Source organism: Chiloscyllium plagiosum, chromosome 15, assembly GCF_004010195.1.
Source record: "Chiloscyllium plagiosum isolate BGI_BamShark_2017 chromosome 15, ASM401019v2, whole genome shotgun sequence".
Classification (NCBI taxonomy): domain Eukaryota; kingdom Metazoa; phylum Chordata; class Chondrichthyes; order Orectolobiformes; family Hemiscylliidae; genus Chiloscyllium; species Chiloscyllium plagiosum.
The window spans coordinates 61,561,326-61,588,265 of NC_057724.1; the positions used below are offsets into that span (position 1 = coordinate 61,561,326).

General features: G+C 41.2%; 2 protein-coding genes across 13 annotated transcripts in view; one reads left to right on the forward strand and one right to left on the reverse strand.

Annotated features, from left to right (window-relative positions):
• col4a5 (collagen, type IV, alpha 5 (Alport syndrome)) overlaps positions 1 to 18,005 on the reverse strand; it is a 251,079-nt gene extending 233,074 nt beyond the window's left edge. For 6 of the 8 annotated variants that reach the window (XM_043705036.1, XM_043705033.1, XM_043705038.1 and 3 more), the window contains exon 1: positions 16,863 to 17,309. In XM_043705036.1, coding sequence (XP_043560971.1) covers positions 16,863 to 16,958 — 96 coding nt within the window. In that variant the 5' untranslated portion in view covers positions 16,959 to 17,309. Of the gene's footprint in view, positions 1 to 16,862; positions 17,310 to 17,990 lie in introns of those variants that run through there. The other 2 variants (XM_043705032.1, XM_043705031.1) reach the window with 2 other exon arrangements.
• Positions 17,405 to 26,940, forward strand: part of col4a6 (collagen, type IV, alpha 6) — a 421,315-nt gene continuing 411,779 nt past the window's right edge. For 4 of the 5 annotated variants that reach the window (XM_043705028.1, XM_043705025.1, XM_043705027.1 and 1 more), the window contains exons 1-3: positions 17,405 to 17,645; positions 18,078 to 18,206; positions 18,399 to 18,447. In XM_043705028.1, coding sequence (XP_043560963.1) covers positions 18,196 to 18,206; positions 18,399 to 18,447 — 60 coding nt within the window. In that variant the 5' untranslated portion in view covers positions 17,405 to 17,645; positions 18,078 to 18,195. Of the gene's footprint in view, positions 17,646 to 17,753; positions 17,968 to 18,077; positions 18,207 to 18,398; positions 18,448 to 26,940 lie in introns of those variants that run through there. The other variant, XM_043705026.1, reaches the window with a different exon arrangement.

Genomic DNA, 26,940 nt, shown 5'->3' on the forward strand with positions numbered 1-26,940 from the left:
ATATAAAAGAGACCTAAGGGGCAACTTTTTCATGCAGAGGGTGGTACGTGAATGGAATGAGCTGCCAGAGGATGTGGTGGAGGCTAGTAGTATTGCAACATTTAAGAGGCATTTGGATGGGTATATGAATAGGAAGGGTTTGGAGGGATATGGACCGGGTGCTGGCAGGTGGGACTAGATTGGGTTGGGATATCTGGTCGGCATGGACGGGTTGGACTGAACGGTCTGTTTCCATGCTGTACATCTCTAAGTCTCTATATATGTTGATGAGGGGAGAAAAGAGATTTACTATGAATACGCTTCTTTAAATTGTGTTTCATTTTCTATTTTCTGTCCTATCTGCTCTATAGCACGGGGTCAAGTAGCCTTTCCATGATTCCACATTCTGCAAGTTGAAACACATCCAGAATATCGTGGTTTACACCATTTGGCGATAGACTGTCACTCACAATCATGAGGAGCTTGTATGTCAGGCTGTGCCCTTCAAAAGATCTTCTGTCAGATCACAATCTTCTATTGAGCTACATTTCTAGAAATGACCTTCTGTATCTTTACTTACTAATCCAATGACCTATCTCTGTCCTCCTTTAAATGTAACTCAACTTATGTAGTTGGACAGGTATAGAGACTGGAACCAGCTGGATCGTGTTGATGGCATCGTTGATTGGGGTTGTTAACATGGACCAATCAGGAAAGCTAATCAGAGTTGACACGCCATTGGAATTTTGGAACTGATTAAATTAACTGAAGAGCATCCTTGCCCAACTTAAACATGCACTCAGAAGTGGCTGCTGTATGGTGGCCAGGGGCTGCATTTTAGAAGCTCACACAGAAAACAAGTCATTTGGAAAGTGGTTAAATTATTTGGGTGCAATTGAGAAATAAGAAAGGGATGATCATCTTATTGGGATTGTATTATAGACCCCCTAACAGTCAGCAGGAAATGGAGAAACAAATTTGTATGGTGATCTCAGTTATCTGTAAGAATAATAGGCTGGTTATGGTAGGGGATTTTAACTTTTCAAACATAGATTGGGACTGCCATAGTGTTAAGGGTTTAAATGGAGAGGAATTTGTTAAGTGTGTACAAAAAAATTTCTGATTCAGTATGTGGATGTACCTACTAGAAAAAGTGCAAAATTTGACCTACTCTTGGGAATTAAGGCAGGGCAGGTGACTGAGGTTTCAGTGGGGAGCACTTTGGGGGCCAGCGACCATAATTCTATTAGTTTTAAAATAGTGATGGAAAAGGATAGACCAGATCTAAAAGTTGAAGTTCTAAATTGGAGGAAGGCTAATTTTCATGATATGAGGCAAGAACTTTCGAAAGCTGATTGGGGGCAGATGTTCACATGTAAACGGACAGCTGGAAAATGGAATGCCTTCAAAAATGAGATAACGAGAATCCAGAGAAAGTATATTCCTGTCAGGGTGAAAGGCTGGTAGGCATAGGGAATGCTGGAAGACGAGAGAAATTGAGGGTTTGGTTAAGACAAAGGAGCATATGTCAGGTACAAACAGGATAGATTGAGTGAATCCTTAGAGTATAAAGGCAGTAGGATTATACTTAAGAGGGAAATCAGGAGGGCAAAAAGGGGACATGAGATAGCTTTGGCAAATAGAATTAAGGAGAATCCAAAGGGATTTTACAAATACATTAAGGACAAAAGGGTAACTAGGGAGAGAATAGGGCTCCTCAAAGATCAGCAAGGCGGCCTTTGTGTGGAGCCGCAGGGGGTGGGGGAGATACTAAATGAATATTTGCATCAGTGCTTACTGTGAAAAAGAACATGGAAGATATAGAATGTAGGGAACTAGATGGTGACATCTTGAAAGATGTCCATATTACAGAGGAAGAAATGCTGGATGTCTTAATGCATAAAAGTGGATAAATCCCCAGGACCTGATCAGATGTACTCCAGAACTCTTTGGGAAGCTAGGGAAGTGATTGCTGGGCCCCTTGCTGAGACATTTGTATCATCATAGTCACAGGTGAGGTGCCAGAAGACTGGAAATTGGCTAACGTGATACCACTATTAAAGAAAGGTGGTAAGGACAAGCCGAGGAACTATAGACCGGTGAGCCTGACGTCGGTGGTGGGCAAGTTGTTAGACAGAATCCTGATGGACAGGATGTACATATATTTGGAAAGGCAAGGACTGATTCGGGATAGTCAACGTGGCTTTGTGCGTGGGAAATCATATCTCATGAAGATGATTGAGTTTTTTGAAGAAGTAACAAAGAGGATTGATGAGGGCAGAGCGGTAAACGTCATCTATATGGGCTTCAGTAAGGTGTTCGACAAGGTTCCCCATGGGAGACTGGTTAGCGAGGTTAGATCTCATGAAATACAGGGAGAACTAGCCAGTTGGATACAGAACCGGCTCAAAGGTAGAAGACAGAGGGTGGTGATGGAGGGTTGTTTTTCAGATTGGAAGGCTATGGCCAGTGGAGTGGCACAAGGATCAGTGCTGGGTCCACTACTTTTCGTTATTTATGTGAATGATTTGGATGTGAGCATAAAAGGTATAGTAGTAAGTTTGCAGATGACACCAAAATTGGAGGTGTAGTGGACAGCGAAGAGGGTTACCTCAGATTACAGTGGGATCTTGATCAGATGGGCCAATGGGCTGAGACGTGGCAGATGGAGTTTAATTCAGATAAATGCGAGGTGCTGCAGTTTGGGAAAGCAAATCTTAACTGGACTTATACACTTAATGGAAGTGTTGCTGAACAAAGAGACCTTGGAATACAGGTTCATAGTTCATTGAGAGTCATAGGTAGACAGGGTAGTGAAGAAGGAGTTGGTATGCTTTCCTTTATTGGTCAGAGTATTGAATACAGGAGTTGGGACATCATGTTGCGGCTGTACAGGATATTGGTTAGACCACTGTTGGAATATTGCGTGCAATTCTGAACTCCTACCTATCAGAAAGATGTTATGAAACTTGAAAGAGTTCAGAAAAGATTTACAAGGATGTTGCCAGGGTTGAAAGATTTGAGCTATATGGAGAGGTTGAATAGCCTGGGGTTGTTTTCCCTGGAGCGTTGGAGGCTGAAGGGTGACCTTCTAGAGGTTTATAAAATCATGGGGGGCATGGATAGGATAAATAGACAAAGTCTTTTTTTGGGTTCAGGGAGTCCAGAACTAGAGGGCATAAGTTTAGGGTGAGAGGGGAAAGATATAAAAGAGACTTAAGGGGCAACATTTTCACACACAGGTTGTTGTGTATATGGAATGAGCTGCCAAATGAAGTGGTGGAGGCTGGTACAATTGCAACATTTAAAAGCATCTAGATGGATATAGGAACAGGAATGGTTTAGAAGGATATGAGCTGGGTGCTAGCAAGTGGGACTAGATTAGGTTGGAATATCTGGTCGGCATGAACGAGGTGGACCGAAGGGTCTATTTCCATGCTATACATCTCTATGACTCTATGACTCTACGTTATGCCATAACCAGTGCTCATAAGGGCAGAGTGGGACATGCACCCTGCTCCGTTGAAAAACATCTTGACCTTCTGAAGCAATGCCAGTGCCCAATAGTGGGCATTGCTGGAATTGCACGAAGATCAGCCCATGAATCTCGAGGGTAAAAGATGCAGGGTGTAGTGGACAGGGAAGGAAGGCATCTTTGGAAGACAGTGTTGGGGCATTAGGGTTGTTGGTTTTGGAGTGCAAGCAAAGAGGTAAGGGGTGTACTAATTCCCAATATGGGTACTCTTCTGGCGTAGCACCTTACTTTCTTCCGGCCATTTTACAAACATTTTTAAAGTTTGGTTGCACATCCTTCCATGCCAAATATATTGTTGCATGGCCATGGAAATACTGGTCAGCTGAGTTTTCAACCACTTCATGCGACCTTTAATTATTTATTTAAATATGTATGGCTGAATTGTGGGTGTTCTTTTGCTCTTCCCTTGGGGCAATAACAGCGAGTTCAATTACAAGAGCCATCCAACTTTAATAAAGCAATTTTCTGCAGCTAAAGAAAAATGTTAGTTAGGCCACATTTGGAGTATTGTGTGCAGTGCTGGTCACCACATGATAGGAAGGATGTGGAGGCTTTGGAGAGATTTACCGAGATGTTGTCTGAATTGGAGCGTATTAGCTATAAAGAGAGGTTGGACAAACTTGAATATCACTGGAGTGTCAGAGATTGAGCAGCGACTTGATAAAGCTATACTAAATTAAGAGTGGCATTGATAGGATAGATGGAGACTTTTTTTAAGGAGGAAAAGTTAAACATGAGTAGGCATAGGGTTAAGGTGAGAGGGGAGAAATTTAAAGGAGATGTATGAGGAAGGTTCTTTTTACACTGAAGATGGTCGGTGTCTCAGAGGGCATTTCGACAGACACAGGCAGGGAACAGTGGGGTATGGACCAGTGGGGTATGGACCAGTGGGGTATGGACCAGTGGGGTATGGAACAGTGGGGTATGGAACAGTGGGGTATGGGGCACTTGCAGACAGAAATAATGAAATTAGTTTACATTGGCATCATAGAACATAGAAAAATACAGCGCAGTACAGGCCCTTTGGCCCTCGATGTTGCGCCGATCCAAGCCCACCTAACCTACACTAGCCCACTATCCTCCATATGCCTATCCAATGCCCGTTTAAATGCCCATAAAGAGGGAGAGTCTACCACTGCTACTGGCAGGGCATTCCATGAACTCACGACTCAACACAGACAGGGTGGGCTGAATGGCCTGTTCCTATGCTGTACTGTTCTTTGTTCTATGCTTTATTAACTGCACACAAAGCACATGAAGACCACAAATCTTGTAGGAATGGTGGAATTATTACAGTTCTCAAAGAGTCAATTAAAAAGTATGACAAATATGAACTTGGTCTCTTTCAGGCATCATCATTTCACCTTGTCTTCTCCCCTGTCCTGTGAAGATACAATTGACTTTGGAATTCCCTCAGAGATTCTGAAATGATGCAACAAGGCAACATAGACAAACTTATCAAATGCCATCATTGCATGAAAGAGATAAATGAACAAGATCACTAGCCGAAAGAAAAGCATGTGCTTTTGGATTTAATCCCCAGAAGATAACTTGTTCATTTACTGTTGAATGTTTGCTTGTCTCCTAGCAGATTTATTTGCCACACATGAACAAGTCAAATCAGCAAGGAGGATTACTTTTATATGGGAAGGCATGCGCGAGTGGCAGTGTACACACATTGGAAAGATAATCTGATTCACTCAACACACAGTTGTGGTAAATGGGGGTTATAATACCACTTTTTAAAGTCTGTTCATTTATGGGATGTGGGCTTTATTGCCCATCGCTAATTTCTTTCGAGATACTGGTGGTGAGCTATTTCCTTGAACTGCTGTAGTTTATGAAAGGTAGGTACGCCCAAAATGCTATTAGGAAGGAAATTCTAGCAGCTTGACCCAACAACACTGAAGGAACTGTGATTTAGCTCTAATTAAGTATGGGATTTGGCTTAGAGAGCAACTTGTAGGTGGTGGCATTGCCATCTATCTGCTGCCCTTATAATTGTAGTTGATAGGGGTTGTGGATGTGGAAGGCACGATTTGTGAATTGTTGCACAGCATCTAGTGGATAGTTCATACTGTTTGGTCGGTGATGGAGGAAGTGAAAGCCATGTTTTGATGGGTGTCAATCTTCTTGAGTGTGTTGGATCTACACTCATTCAGGCAAGTGGGGAGTATTCCATCACACTCCTGACTTAGGCCTCATAAATGGTGGATGGCATTCAGGGAGTCAGGAGTTGAGTTGCCCACTGCAGGATTTACAGCTTCTGACTTGCTCTTGTAGCCATGGCCTTTATAGGATTGGTCCAGTTCAATTTCTGGTCAATGGTAACTCCCAAGTTGATGATTGTGGAGATTCAACTATGTTAATGGCAAATGGAGAAACGTTTTCTTATTGGAGATGGTCAATAATGGCAATTTTGTGCCATGAACGCTATTTGCCACTTATCAGTCCAATCTTGAATATTGTTCAGGTCTTACTGCATATGGGGATGGACTGTATCAGTACCTGAGGAGTCACAAATAATACTGAACACTGTCATCATCAGAAAACCTCACCACATCTGACCTTATGATAAATGGAAAGCAATTGATGAAGCAGCTGAAGATGGTTAGGCCTAGGACTCTTCCCTGAGGAACTCTGTAGTGACATTCTGGAACTGAGATGACTGACCTCCAACAACCACAACTATCTTCCTTTGTGCTAGGTATGACTCCATTCAATAGGGAACTCTCCCCCTAACAAACCCCACACCACCTCAATTCCCACTGACTTCAGTTTTGTAGTTGATGTCACACTCAGTCAAATGTTGCAGTCACTCTCACCTCATCTTGTGTGCTCAGTTCTTTGGTCAAAGTTTGGCCCAAGGCTCCAATGAGGTCTGGAGCCGATTAATATTGGAGAAACCTGCACAGAGCATCGACAAGTAGATTATGGCTGAGTCAATGTCACTTGGTAGCATGTAGATGGCTCCATCGCTTTGTTGATGATCAAGGCTAGACTGACAGGGTGCTACTTGACCTGAATGGATCTATCCTATATTTCATAGACAGGCCATCCATGCGCAATTTTTCACATTGCTGTGTTATGCTAATGTTGTAGCTGTACTGAAGTAGCTTAGCTTGTTCTGGAGTACAAGGCTTTAGTGCGACTGCTAAAATGTAGTCAAAGTGAATGACTTTGCAGTTGCACTTAATTTACTTCCAACTTTTTGGGAGTGAATGTTTGTGCTGAACGAATTAAGACACATTAGCATATGGAAGCATAGTTCACATTTGGCACCTTAAGATTACATTGAGTGGTCACAGGTCAGATAACCTGGCCTTAGGGTCACATTTGAACATCTTAAACTTAGGAGAACGCGGTTCATCAAGGATTCATCATGTAGGAAAGGTAAGTTATTTTTTAATCTTCTGGGTTTATTTTACAATTTAGTATAATTTGCAGCATATCTTTGATATCAACATTTCAAAGTAGCAATTCAGGGTATTTTTTTGCTACACAACAAAACTTATTAAGTCAATATATTTTAACAGTGGATAGATGCAGATGTGTAAAACTCAATTTATCATGTTGAATTACTACTGGAATCAGTTACCTCTGTTTAACCCCTAGTATTTTTACAGTTTAACCTGCTCTCATGTAACACAATTTGAGTTTCAAAGCTTGAAATCTTGAGGAATTTTCTTTGTTCAAGCAAGAAATTAGATTAGATTACTTACAGTGTGGAAACAGGCCTTTCAGCCCAACAAGCCCACACCAACCCACAACCCACCCAGAACCATTCCCCTACATTTATCCCTTCACCTAACACTATGGGCAATTTAGCATGGCCAATTCACCTAACGTGCACATTTTGGTCTGTGGGAGGAAACCGGAGCACCCAGAGGAAACCCATGCAGACACGGGGAGAATGTGCAAACTCCACACAGTCAGTCACCTGAGGTGGGAATTGAGCCCGGGTCTCTGGTGCTGTGAGGCAGGAGTGCTGACCACTGTTCCACCGTGCCGCCCACTAAATGAGAGAAAGGGATAATGTATGGACTTCCCACATACAAATGATAATGCCTAAGTAAAATCCTAGTGATACAGCTGATCATATGTTAAAAAAAAAGGCTGGTATTGTTAAGAGTATCTCATCATATTACAGTTGCCCAAGGTTGGAATTGATCCCAGGCCCCTGATGGTATGAAGCAGCAGTGCTAACCACTGAGCCACCATGCCACCCCACAAATGCTGACCTTAGCAGTGACTCCCACCTCTTGAATTTAAATTAAACATGGTTACTTCGAAAAGATACTTGAAGATAATACTGTCTGTGGAAATAGATCCAAGTATAAATCACCCTGTGAAGAGAAGGAGGAAAATTACCCCTCCTTCAAAAGACACTATATTCTCACAAGATGATTACTGCACAATTGAAATAATTATTTCCATATTATTTAATACACTTATACTCCATATAAGCAAGAACACCAAAACGTTAACTTTTCATCTCAAGGTTGAGGAAGAATAAGATGAAAGGTGCTTTTAATCTCAAATATTGCAAACATTTCTTTTGATATAGTCAATTCTTACACATGCTCAGCGATCCATTGAGAAAGCTGTGGCATTGATACTCATGCTGAGTAAGATTGTCAGATGATCAGCAAGGGGAATGACGCACAAAAGATCTGATCAAGAAAAAAAACCAGACATGTACACCACCATTATTATTTAAAAAAAAACAAGATAAGAGCTTTGTTGCATTGAATCAGAACACAACTCTTACAGCTCCTTGCAAGATCATACAAATGGAAAAGGGGCATTTCTGCTTTTTCTTTGAAGATTTCACAAATTTGAACAATTTATCTTTAATTGTGAATGTAAATTCAGACTATAAGTTGCATGTGCTATGTACAAATTCTCATCATTCTCCAACAAACCTTCAAACCAGACCAAAAGCCAGCAACTAAAACAAAAACGTTCCTGTTTACTTGAGCTAAGATCAATATAATGAAAACAAGTTTAAGCGCTTGGCTCCTAAAAATAACTGGTATCAAATATTTTAATTTCCATTAGTGATGGATTAACATTTTTAAAGATCCCCATTCCTCTTCTGACATGTTAATTCAATCAATTATTTGTTTCCAGAAGTTACCTATATCAAGGTTGGGACTACAAACTTTAATTGCTAGCTTTACATTTTGAATTTCTCCTAAGATCTTGCGATTAGCAAGATCTTATTCTAACCTTCTGGTCTGAATGGTCTAAAACTTACATCTGCTGATGTGTTTACTCACAAAGCCACTGTCATCCAATATATTAGCCACTTGAGATATGGCAAATTAGGAATCCAGATTTGGATAATTGCTTCCTGATTAGTACATACAATACAAATAACTTATGACATTTCTATGTTAGTTAATGATAGGAGATGTTGTTAAGAATATATACATTTCTAAAGTACTTTTAGCAAATTGCATGATGACCACAAGCATTTCATTTGCCATAGAAATAAATGCGTGTGGCTAAAGCTGCATTTTCGTACCCACATCTGTGCCTTAGGAGAAAATCCTGTTGCCCAACACTGCACCAAGTTATAAAGGGGCAGATCAGTTTGTGCTGCTCTGTCTGGAGGAACTTCCCTCCTTGGTACCTTAGTCTGCTCTCCAACAACCCCTCACTTTCCCAATATTGGCATAATGTAATGCTCCTCAAAGTGGTCAGTTTGGAAGCAGAGGTGGACAATTTGTTGGAGGGAGCACAGCAGATACCTGCCTCTAGCTGATTAAATTTGGAGTAGAGAGTCTTGTGCATGGCCTTTTTAGTCTAGTTGTTAACTGAAGCCCGTCAGTGGGAAACGATTGCCCACCTTAGCACTTCATCCACCGACGGGTGGTAATCAATCAGTGGTTGAGAGGGAACTAGCCACGTGGAGTGATCAAGTAAAAGGTTATTGAGTAGGCTGCAGGGTATTGCTCGTCAAGCACACTCATTACCTGAACTAGGGACCTGGTATTAGCAAGAGGATAGGATGCTTGCTGAAAGACAAATTGTCTTGTTTTCCACACTGTTCTATCCCAGCCAACTCTCCCCTCCTCGTGATCCATATCACTGATCAGTGGCTTGGTTCTTGAGCTGTTCTAGGCCTCTTCCTAACAACTCTACTGCCAGTAACCACTGCTTTGGAACCACAACTAATCAGAAGCCAGCAGGTAGGACTTATGTGCCTGGTGTCCGGAGACCCAGAGAAGACTCAATGCTGGCCAGTTACGTATCTGACAAGCACTCAATTCCATTGGACCCTTCCCAATGGGGGCCACATCAGACTCCCATCACTTCTCCAACTTGCGGATGAGACACTTGTTGCTATTTAAATCAAATTAAGTTCCATCTTGGGATTTACTTGCAATTAGTTCAATTGAGTAAATTGTATACACCTGTCCATTTTGCAGTCTCCGCTATATGGGAAGGTGAAATGCAAATGATATGAATGCTTTAAGGAACACCTTCATGCAGTCTGTAAGTGTAACCCAAGTTCCCAGTTAACTGTCACATTTAATTTTCCACCCCATTCCCGCTTTGACTTCTTGGTCCTCACACATCTGCTATTGCTCTATTTAAGCTCAAAGTAAAAGCCTGAGGAGGTCACCTTTGACAGGTTATCTTACAGCCTTTTAGGCACGAATGTTGGGTGCAATAATTACAGATTATAAATTCCCCTTTGCTGTTTATGCAGCTGTTGGTGAGGATCCTGTTCTTCCTATTTACAATTCCTTTGGCGCAATCTTTTATTTCTTTCTTGCCTTACATCATCATCTCTTTTCTCACATAATCTCTCCAGTTCTCTACTCTGTCATGGACACCACCTTTTGTTCCCTCCAATCTTTCGCTGCCTCGGGACTCACTTTTAAAAAAAGGTTGTATCCTTTACTTTATCCCCTTCTGATGAAGGCCGCAGACCAAAGACATCAACTCCGTTTCTCTCTCCACAGCGGATGCTGGGCCTGCTCAGCTTTTCCAGTACACTCTGGTTTTATCTTCAGCTGATTGCATCTTTGCTTGAACATTGACCTGCCATGTGCTGAGCCAAACCGTGTGAAGCAGTCGAATTAAAAATGCTGGATGTTAAAACTCAGCATGTTTCAATGAGCAACCACAAAAATACTGTGCATTTATATAGTGCCTTTAACATAGTAAAGCATCCTATAGCAGTTCTTAAGTGCATTCGCAATCATAGAGTCATAGAGCTTTCCAGCATGTAATCAAATGCCTCAGTTCAACTTGTCCATGCTGGCCAGAGATCCGAAATTAACCTAATCCCATTTGCCAGCATTTGGCCCATACCCCTCTGATTCCTTCCTATTTGTATATCCATCCAGATACCTTTCAAATGTTATAATTGTACCAGCCTCCATCACTTCCTCTGGCAGCTCATTCCATACACGCACCACCCTCCGCGAGAAACATTTGCCCCTTACATTTCTCTTTTAAATCTTTCTGCTCTCATCTTAAACCTATGCCCTCTAGTTTTGGACTCTGCTACCCTGAGGAAAAGACCTTGGCTATTCACCCTATCTATGCCCCTCATTATTGCAACAACCTCTATAAGGTTAACCCTCGGCCTCTGATGCTCCAGGGAAAATAGCCCCAACCTATTCAGTCCCTCCCAAAAGCTCACACCCTCCAACCCTAGCAACACTTTTGTAAATCTTTTCTGAACTTTTTCAACTTTCACAACATCCTTGTTACAGCAGGGAGACCAGATTTGAACGTAGTATTCCTCAAGCAGCCTAACCAGAGTCCTGTACAGCCGCAACATGACCTCCCTACTCCTATACTCAATGCACTGACCAATAAAGTTAATAAAATAAGGAAACAGTAGGTCAGATGGATTCAAGCTTGCTAAAAGAGGAAGTGTTTTTAAAGAGCAATGTAGGAGATAAAATAAATAGATTGACAGATGGAATTCCAGCGTTTGGGGCCCAAGGACCAGAAGGCACAGTTGCCAATGATGAAAGGGTGTAAACTGATGATGTGCAACAGATCAGAGTTGGAATCACAACTTTGTTAATTTTATTGTCTTGTGCAAATAAGCACAGGAAGCTTTTCCAGGGGAGTCCTCTTTGATTAAGTCTTTACTATGCAAGATTTAAAGATGCCAGTGTTAGACTGGGATGTACAAAGTTAAAAATCACACAACACCAGGTTATAATCCAACAGGTTTAATTGGAAGCACCACCTTTCGGAGCACTGCTCCTTCATCAGGGCTCTGAAAGCTGGTGCTTCCAATTAAACTTGTTGGACTATAACCTGGTGTTGCGTGATTTTTAACTTTACTATGCAAGTTTCTGATTGTTTGATTTTGCCTATTTTTTCTTAGATTTGTGCCCACATACTTGTGCAGACACATCATTTGATATATATATATGTATATATATATATATATATACATATATATATATATACATATATATATACACATATATATATTTGTACATGCATCTCCAATTGTCAATCTTGAGGGCAGACAATTTGTGTTCTCAACCACTGGCCAAGATGAGCTGAAAGTTTACCTCAGCAGTTCAACTTGTTTCTGCTCAGCACCGCCCAACTATTATTTTCAGTTTGATCCTTGGTATCTGTTTTTGGAATGTTTATCTATTCTGAATAATGCTCCTGCATTGACTTTGCCAATTCTTTTCCATTATTCGGAATGCTTTAATTCAATCTCCTCAAATCCTTCTCAGCCCTGTCTGAAGAGAACTAACCAAACTTCCCAAACCTTTCTTCATAAATCATGATTTTTGATACCTGGAATCATTGAGACTATTCACCTCTGAATCTCTCCTTGCTCAACAGAAACTTGTTCAAGAACTGGGATTGCACATTGGCAAAATGAGGAATTACATAAATTACTTGGGTTTCACACAGTTAATTAATAAAAAGTTCAAGCAGCCTAACCAGAGTCCTGTAAAGCTGCAACATGACCTTCCTACTCCTATACTCAATGCACTGACCAATAAAATTAACAAAATAAGGAAATAGTGGGTCAGATGGATTCAAGCCTGATAAAAGAGGAAGTGTTTTTAAGGAGCAATAAAGGAGAGAAAATAAATAGATTTATGGATGGAATTTCAGCGTTTCGGGCCCAGGGACCAGAAGGCGCAGTCGCCAATGAAAGGACGTAAACTGGTGATGTGCAACAGATCAGAGTTGGAGTCACAATGTTGCTAATTTTATTGTCTTGCACAATTAAGCACAGGAAGCTTAATTGACTGAGCTTGAAATGAAAGCTGTAAAACATATTTTGCTTTGCAAATCCAGAAGAAGTTCTGACCATCTTCTTATATTTCTGGTTAGCTTTCTCTCATTCTCTAATTTTGCCCTCTTTATTATCTTTTTAGTCATTTTTTGCTTTGTTCCACATTCAGTCTGATTTTCTGATCTGTCACAACTCTTTGAAGAATCACATGCTTTTTCATTCAACTTGATATTATGTTTAATTTAATTTGATAGCCATGGATGATAATTCCTTCCCTTAGAGTTGTCTTTTCTTATTGGAATGTACCTTTGCTGAATGTTATGAAAATGAACAGACAATTTAATATTTCTGTGATGTTGATAAAGGGATGAACGTAAGCCAGAGCACCAGAGATAACTCCATTAATCTTGTTCAAAATGATGGACAGTAGACCTCTCACATCCATACAAACGGGCAGATGGTTCCTTGAATTTGACAGGCAGCATGCCCTCAGTATTGCATTGGAGTATCAGTTGGACTTTTTGTGCTCAAGAACTGGAGTTTAGACATGAACCCAGATTCTTGGGTAAGATTGCTACCCGCTGAGATGGTACCCCCAAACAGTTAACATTCCATATCTCTCTCCTCTTTAAAAGCTGTTTAACATCCATCTGATCAACCATTTGGTCACATGTCCAAGTGTCAGCTGGCATGGTGCCATTTTTTTTTCTGTCTGATTATGCTCCTTTGATATGCCTTAAAATGTTTTACTATGATAAAAGCACAGAAACAGTTTGGTGTTCTTGAATAACACTAAGTCAAAGTTACGAGTGGTGACAGGTCTGTTATTCCTGCTGTTCGTGGTGAGGACAATTTCAGGTGATGCATTAAGAGGACTATAGAAGATGAACATTACACAACTTTAATAGGCATGGATTATAGTGTGGTTGTTTTTACAATGTACTGGTAAAAATATCCTAACTGGGTCAAGCAGACTCTCAACAGTCAGTGGTACTTTTTTATATACCAGTATTGATGGCTTCTTTCAATTGTGGAACTGACTGACTTTTCTTCTGAAGTAGACTATTTTTCTTCTTTCCCTCCAATTCCTCCATAATCTAAACCTGACACCTGAACTACTTCAAAACGATCCCACAACTGATCTCTGAACAATTGTAACCCTGTAGTTGTAAGTTAAAAGATAACTTTAAGGAGTTAGGATAGCAAGTACATGCAGTTGAGCAGTGTAGATGAACTAAGAGGTTTGTATTCTTCAGCTGACTATCTCAGCTGGTAGGAACATATTATTGAATATTCACCATCTCAGCTGGTGGGAACACAATATTGAATTCCAGTTCATACTCAAACAAAAGTTCAAAATGCATAACTAGTGACCGACCTGCATGTACAGGAAAGCAGCAAAAATGTTGCACTTCTGCAAAAAGCACTGGGTTTACTGAGTTACAACATTTTCACTGCCATGTAATCTGGAATTACAATATCGAAGTTTAGTAGCAATGTACAGATTTCTTTAAAAACCAACCTACTCAGACAGGTTATGACACATCTCTGGAGCAAGTGGGACTTGAACCTAGGACTTACTAGCTCTAAAGTTAAGGACACTGTTACTGAACCACAAAAGCCCCATTCATTGCAACCTACAAACTTTTTGACCCAAATTTTTACAGTTGGAACTCACTATGTTAATTTGTTTCATTTTAGATTATCAGTTTAAAAATTATTCCAATTTCCACCCAATGACCAAAAACATCACATTGCTTAGCACCAAATAAAACATTGGAAAACTGGTTAATGTCAGGGCTGTTTCATGCTTTAGATACATTGGCAAATCTTCCCTGTTATTGAAAAGAACTCAATTCACCATTCATCACTGTCGATTGTATTTTCACAAAATGAAATATTGAGTTCTGGGGGAATGTGATACGCTCTAAAATACTGCAAATGGAAAAAAAGTCAGTGAAAATGGTGACATAATCAATTTTCACAAGTATGTTAAGGCAACTAATTCTCCCTCTCCTCTACCTCTTAATACTTTACTATCTGTGTATGGTCCCTTCACATTGCCAGGATTGTTTGTCTGACATCCAGCGCTGAATAAGCATAAATTTCCTTCAATAATTGGAAAACTGAAGGCATTATCTCTCGTTCCTGCCACAGTTTTCTAGTCATTGACTTAATTAGTCTATCTCCTGGCAGTTGCTGAGCAGTTACTTTCAAACATGCGGTCCTATCTGACACTAAGATGAGTTTCTGAGCTCATATCTTCATTACTGTGTGCTGCCTATTTCTACCTTAGAGTCATAGAGTCAGAGATGTACAGCATGGAAACAGACCCTTCGGTCCAACCCGTCCATGCTGACCAGATATCCCAACCCAATCTAGTCCCACCTGCCAGCACCCAGCCCAAATCCCTCCAAACCCTTCCTATCCATATATCCATCCAAATGCCTCTTAAATGTGGCAATTGTACCAGCCTCCACCACTTCCTCTGGCAGCTCATTCCATACACGTACCACCCTCTGTGTGAAAAAGTTGCCCCTTAGGTCTCTTTTAATATTATTTGATGCTACCTCTGCCTCAGGTCATCTGCTCCCGAAAACTTCCATATGTTAGCCTGGATCTGACTGTTTCAATGCACTGCTAACTGGTCTCCTATAGTCTACCCTCACTAGACTTGAGGTGATGCAAAACTTAGCTATGCAGGCTAACTCACACCTATTCCCGGTCACCGTCACCTCTGTACCTACTCACTAACTTATATTGCTGAGCAATGCATGAATTTTATAAAGTCTCGTTGTCATTTTCAAATCCCTCCACGGGATTCGCCCTCCCACACCTCTGCAATCTGCTCCAGCCACATAACTTTCCTGAGGTCTCTGTGCCCCTCCACTTCTCGACCTTCCGTTTTAATTGCACCCTCGCTGATGGCCATGCCGCCAGCTGTCAAGGCCTCTTTCTACCTCTCCAGCCGGCCTTCCACTTTTAAGATGCTCCTTAAAATCTACCTCGTCGCTCAAGCTCAGGCCATCTCCCTTAGCTGCTCAGTGTCAGGTGGCGTTTGTGAAGCGTCCTGGCTCCTTTTTAACTCCAACCAAAGGCGTTATACAAATGTAAGGAGCTGGTGCCATTCCTGGATGCATAGAGCCTGCACTGGACATACCGAGCAGAGTGATGGGTGTGGAGCCAAGGAAGAGGAATCTTTTGTCATTCGTACCTTTGAGTAAAACGTTTTCTTGGGCAAAGTAGCGGAGAGGGCAATGTAAAATTACCCCTTTAGCACCTAATAGAACTCTGCTTCTCTCCTCCCCTACACACTCTACTGAGAAGTTTGTACAACGATTATAACTTTAGATGAAAACACACGGGCTTTATTTTTAAATGGGGGTGGGAAGTGGACAGCATACGGAGTTCTCACCGACAGTTCGGCCGGCTCATAATGCAGGTACTCAGTTCCCACTCACTGTTACGAGTTCCCACTAGTAAGACAGCAACACAAACACTCTTCAGAGAACATCAGAACCGTCCGTGAGGTGCACTTCTATTTGCAAAGGGACAACTTAACGCCACAGTTGGAATCACACCAGTCTTGCACTCAAAAAAAAAGGCAACCCTTCAAACATCTCCAGCAGCCCGTAACAAAAATAGCGACTACAGATCTGCAGCTGCAGTTATGTTTAAACGAAAACAATTTTCTGGCCGCCGCTGTTTGTATCTCAATGATTGTTAGAGGGGGGGGGGGGGGGGGGGACAAAACCAGAGGGGTAACTGTTACGAGTTCCCACTAGTAAGACAGCAACACAAACACTCTTCAGAGAACATCAGAACCGTCCGTGAGGTGCACTTCTATTTGCAAAGGGACAACTTAACGCCACAGTTGGAATCACACCAGTCTTGCACTCAAAAAAAAAGGCAACCCTTCAAACATCTCCAGCAGCCCGTAACAAAAATAGCGACTACAGATCTGCAGCTGCAGTTATGTTTAAACGAAAACAATTTTCTGGCCGCCGCTGTTTGTATCTCAATGATTGTTAGAGGGGGGGGGGGGGGGGGACAAAACCCAGAGGGGTAAAGAGAAAGAACATATCAAAATATAATACTCACCGCTGCTTCGGAGTTCTCCACCAAAAGTGTTAGCGCCGATAGCAGCAAAAATATCCGAACGCTAAGTCGGTCGAAGGAGGAATACTCAAGCCTCATTTTTTTTCCTCCCAGGCTCTTTGATCAACTGTTTGAAATTGCACATCCACACATGTTCTATTCGGAAATAGAGAAAAGGATTGATATTCCGTAAAGAGAGAGCTGTGGTGAGGAGGGGGGGGTGGGGATGTAGAAATTTACTGAGAATGTGCTGCTATAGCCTGTATGTGTGTAAAACAGTGAAAGAGACAGAGAGAGAGCGAGAGGGAGAGTGCAATAGCCAGTTACTCTATGCCTCTCACCCCTCTATCTAACAGCCCAGGCACTGTCTCCTCGCTCTCCCTCTAATCTCCACAATCCGGCAGAACTACTTCCTATACAAACTGTACCACTTCGCAAAGGGGGGGAAAAAAAGAGAATGGCTTTAACCTGCTGTGTTCAGAGTTGGTGGGGGGGGGAGCTGAGAGAAATAAATCAAAGCACCTCCAATAGGAGCTGCCGCCCCGCCCCACCCAGCCGTCCTGACCCCTCCTTTGTTTCCTCTTGGCTTAACTTTATTTTCTTTTAAAAAAAAACAAGAGGGGGAGTGGAAAAGTTAGCAAACTTTGTTTGAGGGACTATTTTACTTTAGCGGTTATGAATGCAACTGCGCTTGCAAAAGGGATTGAGAGACATTGCTGAACACTCCGGTGAATTAAGGGGGAGCGAACATTTCGATGCTAAATGATAAAAAAAAAGGAGCAGCGAGTGAGTATCGCCTTTCATGTGTATTGTCACATCGCTTCATTTAAACCGTTTAGACAGCCCGGTGGCGTGATTCTGATGCTGCTATAAATGCACTTGCCTGTGTTATTTTTTGATGGGAAGCTTGTAATATTATTGATTAGGAGGGGGTTAATTGGAGTGGGGTTTTTTTTTCTGACCCAGAGCTCTGAAAACTCCGCCCCTTGCCCCTATCCCCCGGCTTTTTATGGATCAGATTACAGGAGAGGGAACAGGGATCACCCTCAGTTCATTTCTCAAAGCCGCCTGCAGCTCCTCCGTTCCTAAAAATAAAACAAAACACGAGGTAGTGTTTATTCTATAACGCACCGATTGTTTTTCTGCTGCTTCCATTTCTGCTGTTCTCACTCTCTCTCACTCTCTCTCTCACTCTCTCTCTGTCTCTCTCTCCCGAAGGCGGTGATCTTCCAGTGGGTCTTTCAATGACCGGAGTGACACAGAAGCAAGAGATCTGAAGCCGGTTGTGAGTCTCGCCCCCAGCACCGTTGATTTGTAGCAGAACAAATCCACCAGGATGACCGATTGGTATGTGAGAAACTCTCCCTCAGCACTCAGAGCGAATTGAGTGTCGGATTTTACTGTAGAGTCATGTAACAGACACGACAGCAGAGAACGGGACCTCACTTGTAACTGTGATATCAGAATCTCTTGTGCTCTGAGCTATTGCTGGCGCAGAATGGAGCCTCTTTTTAAAAAGAGAATTGCTTTTTCTTTCAGGATCCTACTTGTGGTCCTAGGCTCTTTGGCTGCTGACTTGGTCCAAGCGGTGAGTTGCTGGGGAGGTGTGAGTGTGTGTGTGTAAATGTCATTCCCATGTTAAATTATTCAACTGCATTTTGTTCTTTCTGTGTTCGGGATACATGGACATGCCTCGTCTTTACAAAACATGGCAAAGGTCTGTCTTCAAAACAAAAATTCGTGTAACTTGAGTTTCAAAAGGATGTAATTGTTGCTGCTATTAATGTTCATCATCTCGAATATTTACTCTATGGCAACCAGCTCGGTCTAAGGAAATGCATTTAAATTTAGAAATGTGTATTTTAAAAAAATAATTAACAATTTTGAAAAAAACCCAACAACCGCACGATGAAGGCTGAGTGTCCCGGTCAATATGATGCGGATTAAATTTAATAAAAAAATAATCATTTAAAAAATAACCGTTGCATGTTCAATGTGAATTGTGCCCCTCAGTGCTGAGGAGCTGGGCAGAAGTGTGTCACAACTGAGTTCGGTTTTATCCTTTCAGCCTGTAACTAACGCAGACTTTCGTGTTAAATTCAAAGCCTTTGCTTGATTTGACCCACTGGCAGTAGCGATGGGATCCGCGCTTGAAACATTGCAGCAGGATGTAAGCTTTAGCTTTCTGTTGAGTAGCAACTGATTGAACTGGGCACCAAGTTAGCCGCTGAGCCCATGGCAACAGTTTGCAGGAACCAATGAGTTTCAGAACCAGGTTCAATTGAAGGCCCGGGTAAAACACAGCGTGGAAACGTGTCTGTGTTTGAAGAGTTCAGATTGCTCGACATAGTCCAATACAAAGACTGCGCGTTTATACCTGAGCAGATAAATGTGCTTTGTAAATTGAACCTTCTGTGAACTGCCATTCTCTTCGTGTGAGCAACGAATGGAACTCTGTTTTGAGAAAACAGCAGTGGTGCATCTGAGTGTTAGAAAAACATTGATGCACCTGCCAATCGTATAGGTATCCCATTGAAACAAAGTGGGGGTGTGAAAACGAGGACAAGTGAATACAAAAATGAACACACCAGTCCTGCCCACATATTGGCCAATGTAACAGTCTCAGTTTTTCACTTTACAGCATAGGTTACTAGTATACCTGACTGACTCCCCCCCCCCCCCCCCCCCCCCACCAATCAATCCCATATTATGTTGACAGAGCACCCACTGACCCCAGTTATGATTTCACTTTTGCCTCACTTTTGCCCAGTTATGATTAGCCTGTCCAGACTCAGCAAGGACAGAGTCTGGACATGGTCTCCAGGGCTAAATTACAGAATGGGCAATGCTTTGGCTAAATGAGCAACAGGAGTGGAGTGAACCTGGATTAGGTGCAGCTACTAGTGATTATTGCATTCTTCCATTTATAAAGTCTATGAAATGTCTCAACTGCAAGATTATTTCCCATGATGTGTTGGACAGGAAAAGGACAATCTTTTTTGTACTAACAATTCATGGGTCAAGTGGAATAAAAAACAGTCAATCTTTAAACATGGAAAACTGGAAAGAATGGTGTAAGTCAGTTTTACTTTATCTTTCCTCCTTTCCTGAAGGTGCTGATTGTGGTGAGGTATTTACTTGGGCACCAGCTGCTATTCAATGTATTGTCAAAAGGGTTGGCTGTGAATCATGGTGAGTGGTAATGGCTAAATTGGCAACTGGCGAAAATTTCCAATGGGGTCACTGGGTAGCAGTTAGGAGTATTGGACATGATGTCTGATTTATAGCCAACTTACGGAGGGTTGTCTGAGCCAACTGTTGTCACCCTTCCAACAGTTTGGATGATCAACTCATTTCAGACAGACTGGACAATTGGATTTAAACGTTCTCTTTACTACATGGCTCAGCTCAATCATAGCAAGTACATTTATTCATAGAGATAGCTCACTGCACTATCATGTAGTCACAGTCAGATTTTTTGTGTAAGCATCCATTCAGTAAGAATCCATAAGGATGTAGGAAGAAACTTACTTTGTCTGAATTTGATATATTTTTTAACTATAAAAATTGGCCCTATTTAAGAAGTGATTGCATTTGATTAATGTCTGGGTCACACACCTCTGAATAAAGAGAATGCACTGCTTGTGAGATAATGCAGATTAAAGAACAGTTACATGGGCTGATTATAGTTTATATAGGCAAAATATGTTGCTACAGTGAAAGGTATTTGAGAGTAGACAATACATTCTAATTAAAATTGAGTGCTGTAACTGGATCAACTCGTACACATCAGGCTTGTAAAATAAATGATCTTTTGTGCTTGTACATGGTTCCAAAATGTAGGCAAATAAGCAGCTTTGCTATCACATCTCTATAATTATTGAAATAAACTTTAAAAATAGACTTCAGTATCGGCATTGAAACTAAAGGCCTTTATTATGTAAAATCTACGCCACGGAGCAGGTTATTCAGTTCAATGTGTCTATAACACTATTAATTCTCTATATGAGCCTTTTCCCACCTCTTCTCATCCAGCTACATGTTCTTCTGTTAATTTCTTCAATATGTTCTTATCTAGCTTTTAATTAACTGTATCCATGCTCGTCACCTTAATCAATCCATTAAGTAACAAGTTCCACTTTCCCATCACTGGCTGAGTAAAGAGATTTTCCCTGTTGAATTTATTTATGATGTAAATATCTTGGGATAGTGTTGGTCTAGAGTATGATGAACAGTAAAAATTCCAAACAGCTACTCAGTACATATTTCAGTTGAATTAGAAATGATTTACAGACAATTATCTTATTCCTAGGTTCCAATGACAGGTCTGATTTAAATTTTTGTCACCTCTGCCTCCTTTATTGACTTGCTTCAAGGGACCACTATTATTTCAACTGATTAGTGCAGGGAGTACAACCATCACGTCTGTTCATGGTGGTGTAAGAGCAGTTGGAGCATGGAAGATGATGTTACTGAATATTATAAGCCTCTGAACGAACTTGTCAAGGAAGATGTTGAGAGGATGTTTCTCCTCATGAGGGAATCATTGTCTAGGCTCATTCATGAGATTAGTAAGCATTCTGAAGCAATACATGCTCAGTTGATGTGGAAGAGGTACAAAAATTTGAAACAGATCTGTCATAGGAACCTAGAGCTAGGGGACATAGTTTCCAAATAAGAGCATCCAATTTAAGACTGAAATCAAGGGGACTTTATTTACATGGACCACCATTAATCTTTGAAATTCTGTACTTTAGAGAACAGTGGAGGCTGAGTCATTGAATATATTCAAGGCTCGGTTAGGTAGATTTCTAATCTACAGGAGAGTTGAGGATTATAGGGTGGCCAGTGGGAAAGTGAAGTTGAGCCATTGATCCGATCAGCCATGACATGTGGAGCATGAAAGCAGTAACTATTTTGTGCTTCAATTTTTATTGCTCTTAGGTTCAAACTGGAATTGAAATCTTGCATGATTTTTGCTTCCCTAACACAGTAACACTGATGTCAGTAGTATCACTGCCTCCTTGAGTGAGACCTATTGACTCACTTTGGACAGAGAATGAGACCTGGGATCTTCTCATCTGTCTGGCTAAGTTGAACAATGCTTCCATCAACTGAGCCACCAGACGACTTTCAGATACAACTCAGGACCCATTCTGTTGATTGTTCAAATCTGCAAGTCCACTGAAACCTGAAATTTCATTCTAGGTGTCTAATCTTTATCAAACTACTTGACTTGCTGGATTGGTTTAGAACAGTACCATACATTACTTTTCACTATCAGTTTTACATTTAATTAGAAGAGGAGCCAAATCAGTGATTAAATTCTCACTGATCTCATGAAACAACTCCATGGGAGCTACATGGCAAAATGGGAATTTGTTTAGATTTAGATAAGCTGCAAATTGAGTTTTCCATTAACATGAACTCATCTGGGTAGTCCGGAAGTGCAGGAATTTCCACGTCCCCATATAAATTGCAATGAGTAATGGGATGTAGTTAGCAATTCATTTAAAAAAAAGGTAACTTCTAAGAGTGGTGATAGTGGGATATAACTGACAAGAATTTGGGAGAGAAGATGCCAGGTTGAGTTACTGATCACCCTTATCGTGGTCATCAGCAAGTGCAAGGAAGAGACTACTTTTCTGGCCTGAGAATTTATGGAAATGGGAAAAAGAAGGAAGTGGAAATTTTTAAAAATAACCAGGTTAAAAAGAAATGGTAACCATGAAAGAATGTGAATAAATTTGGTAAGATGTAGTAATGAGAAAATCGTCATTTGTTAGTACAAAACTTGAGGATTGCTGAAAAAAGATTTGTTTTGTCAAGGCTTATTATCTTCCACTCAACAAGACATTTACAAGAATACCATTGTAAGCTGGAACAACATTTCACACTGTATGAAAGGAGAGTGATGATTGCTTGGGAGGTGGACTCTGATTGTCATGGAAATGCATTAGTTAGATGCTGACTAACAATTAACAGCCAAACCTTGTTTTAATTTGATTTATATTCAAGCAAAGTTTGGCAGTTAACTGTCAGTCATCATTTAATGGGTGGCACGGTGGCTCAGTATGGGTGGCACGATGGCTCAGTGGTTAGCACTGCTGCCTCATAGCACCAGGGTCCCAGGTTTGATTCCAACCTCAGGCGACTCTCTGTGTGGAGTTTGCACATTCTCCCCGTGTCTGCGTGGGTTTCCTCTGGGTGCTCCGGTTTCCTCCAACAGTCACAAAGATGTGCAGGTCAGGTGAATTGGCTATGGTAAATTGCCCATAGTGTTAAGTGCATTGGCCAGAGGGAAACGGGTCTGGGTGGGTTACTCTTCAGAGGGTTGGTGTGGACTGGTTGGGCCGAAGTGCCTGTTTCTACACTGTAGGGAATCTAATCTAATCTAATCTAAACTAATGCCTTTTCCTTGGCAATCTCTTCTGACCAATGTCCATTTGCCAACCAAACAGCAGTAATTTCTCATGCAGTATTAAAATGTTGTTTACTTTCACAATGTGTAAAAAGCGCATACACCAAAAAAGGAAGATATTGCTTTAAACCAAGAAGACTGTAAAGAGCTGGCTGTTTTATTTATATATGTATAGAGGATAAATTATGAGTTGTATACAATGTTGACTTGGAGCAATGAGAGCAAAAACAGACAGTATGGAGCTGATTGGTTCTGAATGAGGAGGCAATGGCTTGACAACAATAATTTGATTGGTACCTGACCAGGTGATCATGTCTTGTGTGGAGCCAGAACAGCAGAAATGCATCTGGAAAGCCTATAAAAGGAAAAGGTCAAAAATCTCTCTGCACTTCTCTCTTGTGTGGTATTATACCACAAAGTCTCCAGGCATAGCTAATTGTCTTCTGCAGATTTTTTTCTGCAATCCCCCTGTTGAAAAAGGGATAATTACTTAAGTAATGCGAAAAGGGCCACATTCTCAACCAGTGAATGAAAGAGAGCATCAATCTGTCAACAACTTTGTTTTATCAGCAAAGAACTAAAATTAAATTAGAAGAAACCAAAAGAAAATAATTTACCTGTGGTCCAGCTTGGTGCTATTGAACTGTGTTTCCGTAATTACTTCCCTTAATTTTCATGCCTTGTCACTCTCTGTGTGTCTGTTTGTGAAAAAGGGGAATTCAAAAGAGATATACCGAGATATTAGTCAGTTTCTTTCCTGCCACAATCTGTTTGCAATACATGGCTGTTTAATTGTTAAGACGAAAGCCCTGGTGTTTTCGTTGGCCTGTGCTCATCTGTCAGGTATACTGGGGACTTTGGATAGTTTTTTCACACATTGGTGATGACTCCAGGAATAGTGGGGTGTGATTTCCAGCACACCAGCCCAGTAAGTTATAATAACTAGCATTCTTATGATTATCCTGATGAGTGCAAGACAAAAGCTTCAATAAGTGTATCATTTTTCAGTAATATGAGGAAATGATAGGTACATAGGGATCAACTTGAAGAAATGGACCGCTTTTTTTTTAAAGAGTTATGTAAGTCAAGATTAATTCAGTCAAAGTTAATTTGACTGATTCCTGAGATTAATGTATTACCTTGTGATGAAGGTTTGCACAGATTGGGCTGATAATCTTTAGAGTTTAGCAGAGTGATCTTATTGACATATATAAGATCCTGAGGGGACTTGACAAAGTAGACATTGAAAAGATACTTCCTTTTGGATGAGAGACTAGAACTAGGTGCTCAATTTAAAATTGAAGGGACTTCCATTTAAGACAGTGTGAGGAGTATGTTCTCTCTCAGAGGATCTTGAGTCCGTGGAACTTTTTGCCCCACTGTGAGTAATGGAGTCATACAGCAAGGGAACAGACTCTTCAGTCCTACTCATACATGCCAGCCAGACATCCTGATCTGACTTAGTCCCATTTGCCAGCATTCGGCCCATACCTCACGAAACCCTTTCTATTCATATACCCATCCAACATTTGCCTTTCAAATGTTGTAAGTGTATCCTCCTCCACAACTTCCTCTGGCAGCTTGTTTGTACCACACTATCCTCTGCTTGAAAAAGTTACCCCTCAGGTCCCTTTTAAATCTTTCCCTTCTCACCTTAAACCTATACTGTCTAGTTTTGGACTCCCCCCACCCCAGGAAAAAGACCTTCACTCTATCCATGCCTCTCATGATGTTATAAACTTCCATAAAGTCACCCCTCAGCCTCTGACACTCCAGACATATCCAGCCTGTCCGTATAACTCAACCCCTCCAGTCCTGGCAGTATTCTTATAAATCTTTTCTGAGCTCTCTCAAGTTTAACAACATCCTTCATGAAATATTTAGGAGATAGGTTGACTCTTGGCTAACAAGGAAATCGAAGAGTATCAGGAGTGGGCAGGAATATGGCTTGTACCACAAAGAGAGCAGCCAAGCTCTTTTCAAATGATGTGGCCAACCACAGCAGCCAAGTTACCTGCTGCAACTCCAAAGGCATATCATCACGTATGTTAAGATCTGTGATATTATTAGAAGGGCTTATGCCCGAAACGTCGATTCTCCTGTTCACTGGATGCTGCCTGACCTGCTGCGCTTTTCCAGCAACACATTTTCAGCTCAGAATTAAAGGGCACCAATTTAAGATTGAGAAGAGGAGGAATTTCTTTTCTGTAAGGGTTTTGAGTCTTTGGAACTCCTTGCCACAGAGAGCTGTAGGGATAGAGTACATTTATGGCTGAGATAGATAGATTCTTCATCAGCAAGGGAATCAAAGGTTAATGGCAAAGGGTCGGAAAATGGACTTGCGGAATGTCGGATTAGGAGTGATCCTGTTAAATGTTGGAGCAAACCTAACGGGCTGAACAGCCCTTTTCTCTTCCTATTTCTTATCGTCTTTAACAAATAAATTACATCTCCAGTATAAAGTGTTATGCCTTGCTTCAGTTACACACACTCACCTTTTGTGGCACAACTGTGCACCTATTGGCAGGAGGATGCAATTATAGTATGACACATTTACCAGGACAGTTTTTACCAGTTATAAATTGTAACAAGTTTTCAGTCATTAGATTTACCATATTTGTTCAGATTTAGAATGTAACTTTTGTGTAGTTAACTTATATAAATTTCAGAATAGAGGGGCAGGTGTAAAAATTCAGGCTGGCCATGTTTGCACATTCAGCAGGTCCTTTTGCTGTTCCGGCTGGTTTACTTGTGTATTCACTTCAGTGTGAACTAAATTATGGAAGAAATCACTTGACCTTTTTACCCCAATTTTGTTAACTGGTGGATCTTTTAGAGCACTGTGAGACATCGACATTGCTCAGAAAAAAATTTGTTTGTTCAATTACATATCAGCTTTCTTCAAATTCTCACTTTGCTTGATTCTTCTCACACGATGACACCATTGACACCTGCACCTCTTGGCGAACTGAGACAAAAAATTTAAGCATTTTGGTCATCACGGCTGCGTTTTAGCCAATTCCCAACATGGCCACACAAGCAAACATACATGAACACACATAGATGTGTGTATCATACACACACGCATGCACACACATTTTATTCTTCTTTGACCAGAACTTTGAGACATCTCTCGTGTCATTCTTTGGCAAAGATCAGGAACTTGGCATAGCCAAGATATTAAAGTGATTCCGTCTCTATTCAGTTGCTTCTGAGCTTTGTGCTTTCAAATCAAGAAATCTCTGAACACAAGTACAGTGGAATGTTAGAACATTATGATTATTTAAACATCACACTGGTACGTAATCATAGCTTTCTCTTAGTCACAAAGGTTGAGTTGTAGAAAGCTTGCCTGTAGTGGACAGCGAAGAGGGTGACCTCAGATTATAACAGGATCTTGACCAGATGGGCCTAATGGGCTGAGAAGTGGCAGATGGAGTTGAATTCAAATAAATGCGAGGTGCTGCATTTTGGGAAAGCAAATCTTAGCAGGACTTATACACTTAATGGTAAGGTCCTAGGGAGTGTTGCTGAACAAAGAGACCTTGGAGTGCAGGTTCATAGCTCCTTGAAAGTGGAGTCGCAGGTAGATAGGATAGTGAAGGCGGCGTTTGGTATGCTTTCCTTTCTTGGTCAGAGTATTGAGTACAGGAGTTGGGA